Source organism: Taudactylus pleione, unplaced genomic scaffold (genome assembly GCF_031769625.1).
Source record: "Taudactylus pleione unplaced genomic scaffold, aTauple2 ptg000032l, whole genome shotgun sequence".
Classification (NCBI taxonomy): Eukaryota; Metazoa; Chordata; class Amphibia; order Anura; family Myobatrachidae; genus Taudactylus; species Taudactylus pleione.
In genome coordinates, this window is record NW_028284434.1 from 47,922,531 (window position 1) to 47,936,901 (window position 14,371).

The window sequence follows — 14,371 nt, forward strand, 5'->3', positions numbered from 1 at the left end:
GCCCTATTCATCAACACTAAAACAATGTTTTTAAGGGCATTTTCCTTAATTACCGTTATTTTAGTATTCATAAAGACACTTAACAAAGGAGATATCACTGATATCTCCTGGCTAAGTCCCCCTGCGTTAATTTCTACACTCCCCATATATTAGTATGGAGATATGGAAATTATGCTATTCATCAAATTCCGAAAATTATGTATTTTCGGAATTTGATGGAGTCACTATTCGCCAATGTGAGGTGGCGAATAACAGGTGACACTTACCTGTGTCAGCAAGTGCCGGTACCCCGGCGTCTTCCTCCGGCACTTTGGTCCCTCCTCTGGCTGCGGTGTCTGCTTGGACACAGCAGAACACAATAAAGTTTAGGAAAAACAACAAAACGTTTTTGTTTTTTTTTGTAAATTGTATTGTGGTGTGCTGGGAGAATACAGTGTCCGAGCAGACATCGGAGCCGGAGGCAGCTGCAGCAGGCAGGTAAGTGTGGCATAGGGGGGAGGTATGCGGAGGGGGTGTTGGGGACACATACAAAATGACCGCAGCTGTAGGTAGTGCTGCACATGCGCTGGGTTTACGAATGTAACAGCACATGCGCACCACAGATTCCAGCTGCGGTAAGTTAGAGCGGGCAGGGAAAACTATCTATTTCCCGAAAATGCTGTCATCGCAAAAATGACAGCTTTTCGCAATAGATAGTTGTAGGGAGGAGGAATGATGAATTCCTCCTGTAATTAGGTAGAACTCCATGCAAATTCTAAACCTAATTACCTCCATCAAATTTTAAGTTATGATGAATAGGCCCCTATGATTGCACCCACCCCACTGGTTTCATCGTCATTATCAGGGCTGGTGCAAGTGCACACTATCTTTGGTGCAAGAGTTCGGTCTGAATTCAAGACCCGTTCTTCATATGCGCAGATCGTGTCATGTGCATGCGCAGTCCGTCCGCCATCAGACTTGTATGCAAATCATTGAGTTTGCGCCCAAGTCTGAATCCGGCCCCGCGTTGTGCATTGCTTGTAGTTGCGCAGTGCGTAAACACCTAAAAAGAATGCAAAACTGATGCGTTCAACTATTAGCTCCTTTGTGAGTGAAATAATGCCACTCATTCAGTCTTGTTATGTCCCAATAGTGCCCCACACTGAGCATTAGCCCTGACATAGACTTGGGTCATCTGGCAGCTTCTATCCTGCCAGCTGCCGACTCTACATGGCACTGGGAGCATGGCACTGGGCTTTGATGTTACAGTTCTGCGCCACCCTCACAGACTGACAGGAATAGAGGATCTCCTGCTCCCTCCTTCTTAGTACCCACCTGCTAAGTCAAGAAACAAAGAGCAGGTCACAGCACATGAGGTGGGGGGCACATGAGGTGGGCGCCACTGACTTTTTGCCGACCCTGATGGTATGCCTGTAAATCTGCAACACCAAAATGGTGAAGGTAACAATTCTGCTCCTGCCATATCTGTATGAGCTGTCATCCAATATTATTATTATATAGCGCTTTCTTTCCTATACTGTATAGGTCTATTTCTTTCTCTGCTACTAGTTATTAAACCCATACCTGTGGGTCTGTGATCTTCACTGTTACATTAAGTAAATTCTATAAGGGCAAGTTCCTTTTAAATCCTTTTTCTGTGAAACGGTGCAATTTGGTGGATCTTATTCTTGGCAAATGGCCCGAACATTTGTAATTATGTGCAACCTGCAGCACCTTCAGGGTCCATAATTCAGTTTACTAGGTCAAGTATCTTCTTTCCGTTTTTACGATTGTTTGTAATGTTACACTTTGCTTCGTAATTAAGCTGATAGAGATAAATTGTCCTGTACTTTTAACATGACGCATTTTGCACCTTACTGTTGCATTTCGGTCTAAAAGTAAATTTTCCCAATGTAAAAGGAAAGCTTAATATACACAGGTGGTGTCATGTGTAAATAATTCCTGGCCCTGATATCTACTTCATCGGATGATTCTAAAGCATAATGATTATCACCTGAGCAGTATTCTGGGAATAAATTGTAAACGTTTATTGGAATGAAAGGGGAGGTAGAAGGTTGTCTCTTTACATTCCTACAGCTCCACTCTAGGCACACTTCTAGTTTACATACCGTCCAGAGTCATCAAGAGCTCTGAACTGTCCTGGTACTAGGGGGCATGGCCATGTATGGGGGTGTGGCTAAGTCCCATCGGGGATCATTTGTAGCACCAAAGGAGCATGACCACGCTATTTTGGGGGCATGGTTACTCCTCCCTTGTACTCCAAGGCAGCCCTCTTAGCACCCCAGGAGGCATCTCCTTGTAAATGAGGTCCAGGCTTGGTCTGTAGTTCCAATTCTCACTGCTGCACATATTAGCAAACGGCCAGAGCTCAGCATCACCCCTTATTCCCTCACACAGGGGTCTATTTACTAAGCAGTGTTAGGAGACAGAGTGAAAAGTGATAAGAAAGTGATAAGGTGCCAGCCAATCAGCACCCAACTGTCATCTCACAAGCTTGGTTTGAAAAATGACAGTTGGGAGCTGATTGGCTGGCACCTTATTACTTTCTTATCACTTTTCACTCTGTCTCCTAACACTGCTTAGTAAATAGACCCCACAGACACCACTGGCTGACGGTGAGCGAGGAGCAGACGGTGCAGTGTAGAGAGGGAGAGAGGTGACTGTCTGTCACCGGTCAGTCTATGATTTGTGTCCTCCTGTTGCAGCAGCCTGTATGGATGTGTATGGATGTGTATGTCATGTGCTGCTTGTGTGGACACTTACACGTGTGTGACCCCTGTCGGAGTGTGCCAGGTAAATGTTATGTGCAAAAAGTGTGCGTAGCTTTGTATAGGTGTGCACACGTGTGCATGCAGCTCTGTCATGTGCACATGCATGTTCTTGTCTATTTTAAGTTTTTTGATATTCTGAAAATATGAGGGGGGTGCTCGAGCCCCTAGATACACCCCTGCTGCAGATATATCTGTGCATCTGTTGGCGTGTACAGGCGACTTGTCGATTGCCCGTACACATGCTGCGGGGACACAGCTCAACTGGGCGGCCAAACTTAAATGCCCGCCCAGTTGTTACATCAGTCTTGACATATCGGGCGGACAATTGGTGAGTGTGTATCCAGCTTAAGAGGTCTGACGACCCCACCCCCATAATACCGCACTTCAAAAGTCTTCATCACTTATGTGATACATCATCAGATTTTGTATTTTGCAGACAAATAGAAAGTTGAAAAAAAATCAGATAAATGCATCAGGTTTTTTTTTTTAATTGTGGCAAATCATTACTTATTGTGTTTATTTTAGAGCTACCTGTTTTTGTTTTGTTTTTTGTTTATTAGATGTGCGTGATATGTATATATTAACTCTCAGATTAATCCTGTGTTTTAGTGAATGCCTCCGTCTTTATTACATATGGAAAGAATGAGTTCCATTTTATTTGTTTCTTATCTGAGGGAAAATTACTGCCTTTAAAACGTCTGTATATTGTGTAAATGTTTTGACAACATAACATTTGCTACTGTGGGAAATGTCCCCACTATGGTCGTGTTCACTTATCTGCAAGTTTTGTCAACAAAGCACAAGACTTGTTTTTACAATTTATTGCAATTTATTGCCGTTGAGGTGTCAGGTTTTCTCTCCTGCCTGAATAGGAGCATGTTAGTGCTTCCAATTTTTTTTAAAACTGGTAAATCAAGAACAAATGGTTTGTACAGTAAAGAGGTTGTGGATCAGCCTAAGTGTCATAACACGATGTTTATGAGTTTAGGAAATGTACGATTCTGAGAATTCAGCTGTAACCCGAGAGACGGGTACAGTATCCTAAGGAAGGAATATAGCCATATTAAGGTTATGGGGGGGGAATACAATAAATTGCAAGGTTCCTTTGGAACTATGCGCAACTGCGCATATTGAGACCGTTTACGGAAGGAAAGCCTGACTCGTTTTTGCTCACACCTTTATGACTGGAAAGCGAATGAGACTACCTTCCCGGATAATCCGCGTTATATTAGTGCGCAAGTGTGGCCGCCGCTCGACCACAGGTGGCTAAAATGACCGCTGCAGCACGGAAGGGGTTAATCCTCGTGGCGTGGAGCCATTTTAAAAAGGACTTGTAGGCACTAGGTGCCATTTTTGAAATATGACACAAAATATGATAAGACAAGAACAAAAGTGCGCAAGCAAGTAGCCCAGGGAAACGTGATATAGTGATGTTACCTAAGAAAACACCGTCTTCCAAAAATAGAAATAAGTAAATATATCGCCAAATAAATCCTCAGGCGCTAGATGATACAGTATTGGTCTGTTATTTTTCTGGTTTCTTCTTTTGGATATATGTTGTTTTACCCAAAATGAAAAAAGTACATAACCCTAACATAGGGGCCTATTCATCAACACTAAAATAACGGTTTTAAGGAAAATTTCCATAAATTACCGTTATTTTAGTATTCATTAACAAACTTAACACAGGATATATCGCTGATATCTCCTGGTTAAGTTCCCCTGCGTTAATTTCCACACTCCCCGTACATTAGTACATTAGTATGGGGATGTAGAAATTAGGCTATTCATCAAATTCCGAAAATTATGTATTTTTGGAATTTGATGGTGTTACTATCCGCCACTGTGAGGTGACGTATAGCTGGTGTAATCTGTGCTGTGCATGTGCCGCTTTTGTGAACGGAACGGCGTATGCGCAGCACTGTTTACAGCTGCGGTAATGCAGTGTAGAGAGGGAAAAGTATCTATTTCCCGAAAAGCTGTCATCGCAAAAATGGATAGATGAATAGATAGTTATGGAGAGAAGGAATGATGAATTCCCCCGGTAATTAGGTAGAACTCCATGCAAGTTCTAAACCTAACTATCTCCAGAGAATTTTTAGTTCTAATGAATAGACCCCATAGGGTGATATTGTCACAGCTTCTTAACACAGAATAAAAGAATTTGGCTTCCTACCAGATGATGTTGTCTACATATGTGTTAGACAAATATCACTTGTGTAAAAACCATTTTTGGTCTCCCAGCTGTAGTAATCTGTCCCTTTGTTGCAGATTATCACTCCATATATAAATGGAAAAGAAACTCCATATAGTGTAGGTCAATTTTTTAATTCAACATATATAAACATATAAAATATTAAAAATACAATACAATTAAGTAACACACAACAGGGACTGGTTGGTCTCTCACCAGATCTTGTAGTCCACTTAAAATCAAGATAGACAAAAAAGATATTAGTGGTAGTACATCAGGCGTCTTCGGGTCATCACCTCCGATGTCCTTTGGTGTAAAGAGCCAATCCCTCCATGATATTAATGTTCTCAGTATGCCTTGACAAAGAGTAAGTCCAAATCGAAACGCGTTGGCGGCTAAGAGGACCAGGAGGGATTGGCTCTTTACACCAAAGGACATTGGAGGTGATGACCCGGAGATGCCTGATGTACTATCACTTGTTCGCAGGGCAAGGCATAAGCACGCCCACTATGTCTTGGCGAGCAATCACTTTGTGTCTGCAGATGCCCACCAGCCACTTGCGCACGTCATCTCCTGGAAGTGTATGCAATCATCGGTACATCGGGGTCCATCGGAACTGACTGCAGCGCTTGCGGTTGACTGGAACCTACCGCAAGCACTGCGAACACTTCAGTGTATAATTCAACCAGGTGACTTGTACTATGACGATGCCGGTTAATCATGCACGCTTCTGAAACGGCGTTAAGATGCTCAGGCACGCCTGCGTTCGCAACTCCACTCCCCCGTTTCCAGTGGTCTTCCCCTGTTACCACCCACAAACGGCCTCTCCTGTCACTCATTCCACTGGGCTGTCTTTGCAGAGTGAGCAAGCACATCTCGATCGGTCGTACTAGTTTGCGCACGCGCACTGCGAAGTACACACATGTGCACATTAGCAAACATCGCCAGCGACAAGCGATCGCTTGCTAGCGAGCGGGTCTGAATCAGGTCCATATTGTCAAGAGATTATCCTGACCTTTTATACAAATAAAAACAGTAAAGGTATTATATAAAGCTATTTTTGCTCAAAAACATATGTCTAAGGTCTTGTAGATTTGTAGCATTCAACACATTCTTAAAACCTGCTAAGCCTATTTGATTGCCAGAGCGTCCGGCTCTGAATCAGGCCCAGTGTACATTATACGGTGTCATATCAGTAAACTAATACATGTCTCAAATCAATTCAAGTTCCAAGTTTTTTCAGTTGAATGAAGAGGTAACAGGTGTGGCAGTCATTTAATTTAGTTCTTGTGTTGATAATATATAAAAAATATCAATGTGGATACATTGGTGGATGAGTGCAATGCTTGTATTTCTTGCAGGTGAAGATGAAGAGACTCAAGCAGTATTTCACAAGGGCGCTGCATCGGATACAGAAGGGTCCCGGTTACACTTACAAGGAGCTGCTGGTCTGGTTCTGTAATAACACCAACACACATGGTCCAAAACGTATTGTCGCCGAAGGGCCGAAGAAGAGAGTCATGTGGTTCCTTTTGACCCTGTTTTTTGCAGCTCTTGTATTCTGGCAGTGGGGTGTTGTCATACAAACCTACCTCTCGTATGGTGTCAGTGTGTCTCTCTCCATAGGCTTCAACAGCATGGTGTTCCCAGCTGTAACCATCTGCAATGCCAACCCCTATAAGTGAGTATGACAGTGAGAGTGTAAATACTGTGTGGCCATCTACTGGACAGTAATAGCTTTTAATAAGTGCAGACATCCTGGCAGTGTTTTAAGTAAGGGTCACCTATAGTCATTGATTCAAAATATGACTATTAAAGAAAAAATATTGTTAGTGATGAGCCCTTTGTGGTATTTGGACCTAGATGCAGTAACTTTGTTTTTTCTGGAAATATCAACATAGTGTCAATCATTTAGGGGCCCATTTACTAAGCTGTATTAGGAGATAAAGTAAATGGTGATAAGGTGCCAGCCAATCAGCACCAAACTGTCATTTTTCAAACACAGCCTGTAACATTGCAGTTAGGAGCTGATTGGCTGGTACCTTATCACCGTTCACTTTATCTCCTATCACAGCTTAGTAAATAGGCCCCTTAGTGTCCTAGGTCCAACCTTGGAATGTTTTCAATCTAGTATGCCCTGTCTGAGGGCAGTAACTTTGTCCCTTATATGTGCAATATGATCATAAAATCCAGGTACATTCATAGTGCCCCATATTGATCATGGATAGTTGATCAGCAGTGAGCTGCGTTCAATATGGCACAAAAAGAACATAAATCGTGTTCAATCTAGCACCCTGCACCTGTCACACCCCGTGCAGGTTCCCTTTCCTGCCTGGGGTGCTCTCTGCTCTGGTGCTTCTAACACACACAGCTGATGCAACATGGCATCTCAAATGAGCAATGCTCATTTTAGAAGTGTTTTTATGACATTTTTAACAAGTGTATTTATTTAAGTTGTATTTTATTTAAACATATATGTGCACCATCTTTCATCATAGCGCTATTTATGTATTATTCCATTATGTTGTAAGGGTTTGTCTACCCCTATTTTTCTTAGCTGCTGGGAAAAGCAGAACATCCCAACACCAGTGAACAACCCTTTTTTTGGTACTTGAACACTCACATTTAGTTAGGACTTGCCAATCGGTGGAGCCAGTCTGGCAATGATTTCCCTAAGATTTTGGAGAAACCATTTTTCCCTATCTCCGCATATTTCTATTGCAGATACTCCCGTGTGAAGCCTCTCTTGAAGGATTTGGATGAGCTAGTTGACAGAGCCTTGGATCAGATTCAGGTATATAGCCAAGCGGACTCCATTGAATCACCTTGGAATAATACCTTCCTGAATGTGACCTATGACCCCAGGCTGTGGAACAATATGCCCCTAGTTCTCATTGATGAAAACGACCCTGACAATCCAATCGTCTATAACATCTTTGATAGCAGCACAGATTATACTTCGACAAATGCCACCTCGGGCAACCATACAACTTATGCTGAGAGGTACAAAGTAGCTATTCAACTGGTAAGTTTCATTATTCAATCATTTAATGTATCTGTTCCCATAGCATTAATGAGTATCAGCAGAGGGCTGGCAACATTTGGTCCGGATGGGAAGCACAAGTGTACGGCTGAAATTTTCACTAACGGGGCAATAACCTAAAACTTCTTTTTCTTAACACAATACACTTGCCGTAAACTGTGCATTTTTAGTCAGTAAGAGATTCTAAGGGCTCTATTTATTAACATTATTTTTACTAAAATAAAGTGAAAAAGGGTGTTTTCACACCCGTTTCACCTAAAGTTACTATTCGTAAAACTATTCGTACTATTCGTAAAATTCTACTCCAACCACTAAGTATCACTTATTTTTAGTAAGCAGATCGCATTTCCCATAATTGTAATGGGAAATGTGATCCGACCGAAGTTACTAAAAATAAATTGTAAAAAAATACCGGGGTAAGCCCTGTGATAATAACGCCACCTGGAGGTGGCATTATCCAGGGTCTCCCATGGTTACCGGACTCCTGCCGTGCTCTAACGGGGAGAGCAGAGCCCGGACCCAGTGATCAGCTGTGTGGTCTAAACAGACCACACGCTGATACAGTGTAAAACAATAATTAACTTACCTGACTCCAGCGACCGGTGGTTGGGGCTCCGGTGATGTCTCCCCTCCGGTCAGCTGGTCTCCCATGATGCACTGCGGCCCGGTCATCAGGTGATCGGGTCCCAGTGCAGTATGGGATATCACCTGACCGGAGGACATGGAAGACATCACCGGAGCCCGGATCATGCAGGTAAGTGTAATTAAGGGAGAGGGGGGGTCACGGGGGGTCCATGATTGCGGGGGCGGGGCTTAATGACAGGGGCTTAGCGAGAGGGGGGTAGCAGCGGCGGCCGGTCGGCGCATGCGCGGGGCACTACTCACTGTATTTTTTTTTTAAAATACCGTGACTAGTGTGGATGGGATTCGCAGGGACAGAGCTTTATCGCAATCTCTGTCCCTGCAAGGGATTTGTAGTAAATCCCTGTGATATTGTCTGAATTCGCAATGGTAATTCAGTCGGTAATATCACACTACAATCTGCATTACAAATGCGGATTGTAATAAATAGAGCCCTAAATATTTCCTGTAAGTAGCTGCTGTGAAGGCCGGTTCACACTAGACGATGTACCGACCTCGTTAGGGACGGACCCAGCACTTGTATTTCTATGGAAACAACTAATGTTTTTATCAGGACTACAATGCCACCTGTCATGTTCCCAGGGCGATGATCGACTGGTATACAGAAAACTTGGTAACCCGGAGGGACTGGCCAGCTCAGAGTCCAGATCTGAACCCCACTGAGAACCTCTGGGATGAATTGGAGTGACGGGTGTGTTCTAGGCTGACACGACCTTCTTCAGTGTCACAGTTGGTCACTGTACTTACAGTAAGGCGGAACGGCAAAACATACCGCCTGCTGTTGTCCTGTAACTTGTGGACAGTTTGCCAAGAAGGGTGTCTGCAGTAATTGCTGCACGTGGTGGACCTACAAAGTACTGACGTCAATAAAATCTTGTTGATCTATTTGTTATCACTGTCCAATCAGTTTTATCTACATAGTGTATTAGCAAGTTGTTCATTTATTCAGATGCCTCTATTTCCTTTAAATGTATATCATTCAGTCCGAAGTACTTCAATCCCAAAAAAATATTTGTTTTATCAGGGTTTTCTTTTGCTTATTTGGTGAGATCCATTGCAATGAGGATGTTGGAAAGTTTCCCACCTTTGTCATACAATCATGGTTATTTAATCAGCTTGTACTGTGGAGATTTACTATGATAATGGCTAAACTTTCCAACAGGACATTACAGCGGAGATCTGTCAGAGATTTTTCATATTCTGTGCTGTAAGTTCTGTGCTACATTCAGTTTTTTACTAGAGTGTCTGTCAGCTGAAGCTGCTAGTTGATGATGTTTATATAGTTTTTCTTTTCTTTTAGCTTTCCAGCTGCTATATAAAGTTGAATACATTTTTCATTGCGTTCTGTTTTAAGAAAGCTTCTGCATCTTACCACAAGTAAAGGCTTTTCTTGTTCTTGCTAGCCCAGTTCACCTAAATGTTGGCACCTTACTTCAAGTAAAGGCTTTTCTTGTTCTTAATATATAGTTGTTGGCTATGATACTGATGCAGATAAGCTTATATTAGCAATAATAGACGTGGATGGGTGTTATGAAGAATAATGTGTCCTTTATTAAACTTCTTAGAATGGAGTCACAGTGCTCCGGTTTCATGTGCACAGGCGCACATTAAAGGTAGTATATATAATATAAACTTGAGGTGATCAAAAATCGTTCTGTATGCGCATGGGATAAAATAATGAATGTGGGATGAAAAAAAGTAAAATAGGTGTAGTTTATGTGGCTCAGTCAATACTGTATGGTGATACGCGAGGTGTGTGGGTCATGTCTGGTGGGGCGGCGTCCCGTATCCCCCAGGTGCACTAGACTCGCCCTCAGTGTCCCTTTCGTCCACCTCCTGGTGGACTCCGGATGCCGAATCAGTGCCTTTTATTCCCAATGTCCTATGTCCCTGTGTGATGCAGTGCACCGTCCGTGCGCTGCTGGGAGATTGCTATACGCTGTTAGGATGCGAGACTTCCGGGTCCCGCGGTCTCAAGGCTCAGCGTCCTCGGCAGTGGCTCCACTCGGTCAGGTTACGGAGGAGACTTCTGGAGATTAGATGTTGCGTGGTGATGGAAGATGTTGGATTGGATATGCTCAGGATGACCAACGCGTTTCAGCCCTCTCGGAGGCCTTTGTCAAGGATACAGTGGTACTGAAGGTTCCGGTGTTTTATGTGGAAAAAGAACCATCCAGGTGGGGGGGAGGGGGATGGGTGTGTCCCCTATTAACATTTGATTGGTCAGAATCTGGAAGTCTTATTCTACTAAGTGGTGTTCTTGTAGTATGTGTGCAGGTGAAGTAAGAAGGATGTATGTGCGTTGTTTGACCTGATAACCTGTTTAGGGAGTGATAGCATAACTCTCAGATTAAATCCCTGATTTTACAGACTTTACGGGGAAAAGGATGGTGTTAAGTGGAGTTATGTCAGGTAAGGATACTGCCTTTGAACCTCTATACACCCCTGCCTATACCTTCTGATATCCTGCCTGTAAACCTCTAAGGATGAGGCTATTTTGCGTATGCAATTATACAGTAAATAAAGACTCCAGACCTAGAACCTGTGGTTCCAAAGCACAAAGTATTATTCAAGCAAAAGTACAGTCAGTTACACGCTAGTTATAAGTACAATTTAGCACAAAGGAATTATACAGACCCAAGTACAGTTATACATACGCTGCGCTCTGGACCAGATGTAGGCATCAGCAAGAAACCCCTCATCAATCAGCATTCAGCACGAAGACTCGAAAGCCAGGGTCAGAGCACACATATTTATACCCTCCAGAAATAGACAACACAAAGGAGAGGGCATATGTTACAAGGCATCTAACAGGTTGGTTCAAATAGACACAGTCCAGCCTCTAACAACTGGTGGTCTCTGGTTTCCCACCTCATGCAAATCATAACAGTTGGTCATATAATGTACATTTTGTTGCTTGAAATCTCTGCGGTCCATAAGTTGAGAATGCCTGTTGCGATCTCTACATCGATGTTACCGGAATACTGTTGAGAGAGTACGCTTCAGTACAATACCAAACATGACTTACTTATCACGTATAAAACCTTAGTTACAAAATAATCTTTATTTCATAGCAATTATAGTAAATGTAAATACTTGAATCTTATACCTTAAAGCTTATGGAACCTTGTATGTGAATATGTAATGTGTAATGTGTGAGTATGTGGGGTTTGATGTAAAGACGCTAGTTAGGTTTATCTGATTTGGGGCAGATGTGCATGCATGCAGCTAATAAACAGCGTTCGCATGCAGGATATTATGCATTCGCTACTGAGCGTCATGTTGGCAGCGCAACTGTGCGTAATGTGCGGTGTTCATGCATGAGATTCCATACACATATATATATGTGTATACATATATTTATACACACACATATATATATATATATATATACACACACACACATCTCATTCTTTATTTACAGTTTTAAACTGTAATGCAAATGTGTTACCCCCAGCTGTGAAGCCGGGGGCCATTCTGTCTGGGTGTGGGACTAAAACCTGTTTAGGATTCAGACAAATTCAATTGTGTAGATCAATGCCTGGGTTATATTACAATTGCCACAACTATACTTGCCTACATACAGGGATTCCCAATTTGTATGTAAAACACTCACAGTATCCTGGTGCATTGTCTATTCTATTTACTTTTCTCAGGGGCTGCATTTCTAGTTGTTTTTGGTAGATTATCAAAAACATTGCTATCTGTACTTAGCTCGTGAGTTGTAACTTAAAATGGCACTGGTCGCAAAATGGCGTCTTGCAGATTCTTGTTTCTAAGATGGAGTCTAGCTTCCATTCGTAAGATGACGTCACGCACGCCAATTTCTACGCTGATTCCGTCTCAGCCACTAATCCAGCATCGACACAGGACACCTTGATTGAAGTCTATATTCAATCCAGAGGGAGTCATGGTTTTAAGCCAAAAACTCCATATAATTTCTGCTCTGTTTATTGTACAAATGTGATCCCTTCCTCTCCAATTAGCTTTGGTTGTTTGAGTGCCATAAATTCCAGGGTGGTGGGGTCAGAGTTGTGATATTCCTTAAAATGGTTTGAAACACTGTGATTTGTGTATCCTATTTTTATATTACGGATGTGTTCATAAATCCCTGTTTTGAGAGCCCTTGTGGTCCTCCCTACATATTCCTTTCCTCAACTACATCTCAGTAAGTAAATGACTCCTTTTGAGTCACAAGTCAGGTCTTGTTTCAGTCTATATGTTTCATTGGTTGTGGTTGATGTCAAAATCGTGAGTTTTCTGGATGATCTATGTGTTGTCCTGTAGCCGGTACATCTGCCACAATAGTGAAAACCTTTCTGATGTGTCTTACAGGGTAGTAAGGTCTGGGGCTGGGGTGAAGGCTCAATGTGGTTTTTGACTAATTTTTGTTTAATATCTGGGGCCTTCCTAAAAATCACTGTTAGGTTTTTTTGGGAGTATGGCTTGTAAGTCATTGTCTTGAAGTACAATATTCCAGTGTCTGGATATAACTTTTTTGATGTCAGAAGAATGGTTATTGAATTGTGTGATAAAGTATGTCTCTTGAACCCCTATTTTTGTTTGGTCTTTCTGCTGTCTTAATAGGGTGGTTCTGTCAAGATTTTCAATTTCTTTAAACGCTGAATGGATAAGTTTTCTGTTATACAATTTGTCAGAAAATTGCTGTTTCGTGATTTCACCTTGTTCTACGTATTCTTCTTGTTTGGAACAATTCCTATTGATTCGTTTAAATTGCCCTTTTGGAATGTTGTCTAACCATATTATGTGATGTGCACTTGTGGCCAGAATGTAGCTGTTCACGTCTACATCTTTCCTGTATGTCCTGGTCTGTATGGATTCGTTCTCAATATAAATTTCTAAACCTAAGAAGTTTACCTTTTGTTGACTAATGTTGGAGCTGAATTCTAGATTCTTATCATTTATTGATATGTATCTCAAATACTCTAGTGATGATTCTGATGTCCCCTTCCATATGCATAGTATATCATCTATGTACCTCCGCCATGGGATCAAGTTAGGCCCCGAGTCATGCCCACTCCATATGCAGTCCTCCTCCCATTTGCACATGAATAGGTTGGCATAACTCTGAGCCACCCTCGATCCCATGGCGGTCCCTGTTGTCTGTCGGAAGAATGTGTCTCCAAAACAGATGCAGTTGTGATGTAAAATGAATCTAATGGATGATACTAGAAAGTTAATCTGTTCTGCTGGTTGGTTATTGTCTTTCTGTAAAAAGTATTCTGTACAGGATAGTCCTTGTTTGTGTTCTATTATGGTGTATAGCGAGTTAACGTCGCATGTTATGAGCAAGAAATCGGGTTGCCATGTAATCGACTGTAGCTGTCGGATAATGTACATGGTATCCCTTATGTAAGCTGGTTGACTCTTAACTATGTCCTGAAGATAGGAATCTACATATTGTGCAAGATTGGCTGTTAGCGATTAGCAGCGTGGAGTGATCTCCCAGCAACACACGGACGGTGCACTGCATGACACAGGGACATGGGACATCAGGAACAAAAGGCATTGATCCGGCATCCGGAGTCCAGCAGGAGCTGTACTGCCACTTGTATCAACCCGGCGACACAGACCACACTCCAGCATCCATAGTACGCAATCCAGAGTGCTTCCGCTTGTGTCAACCCGGCGGCACAGGCCGCACTCCAGCATCCAGAGTATGCAATCAAGCGTACTGCCGCTTATGTCAACCCGGCGGCA

General features: G+C 42.6%; 1 protein-coding gene across 2 annotated transcripts in view; it reads left to right on the forward strand.

Annotated features, from left to right (window-relative positions):
* The window catches only part of SCNN1B (sodium channel epithelial 1 subunit beta), a 76,102-nt gene that overhangs the window by 11,222 nt on the left and 50,509 nt on the right, over positions 1-14,371 (forward strand). For both annotated transcript variants that reach the window (XM_088451899.1, XM_088451900.1), the window contains exons 2-3: positions 6,327-6,646; positions 7,690-7,990. In XM_088451899.1, the coding sequence (XP_088308025.1) occupies positions 6,333-6,646; positions 7,690-7,990 (615 nt within the window). In that variant the 5' untranslated portion in view covers positions 6,327-6,332. The remainder of the gene's footprint in view (positions 1-6,326; positions 6,647-7,689; positions 7,991-14,371) is intronic.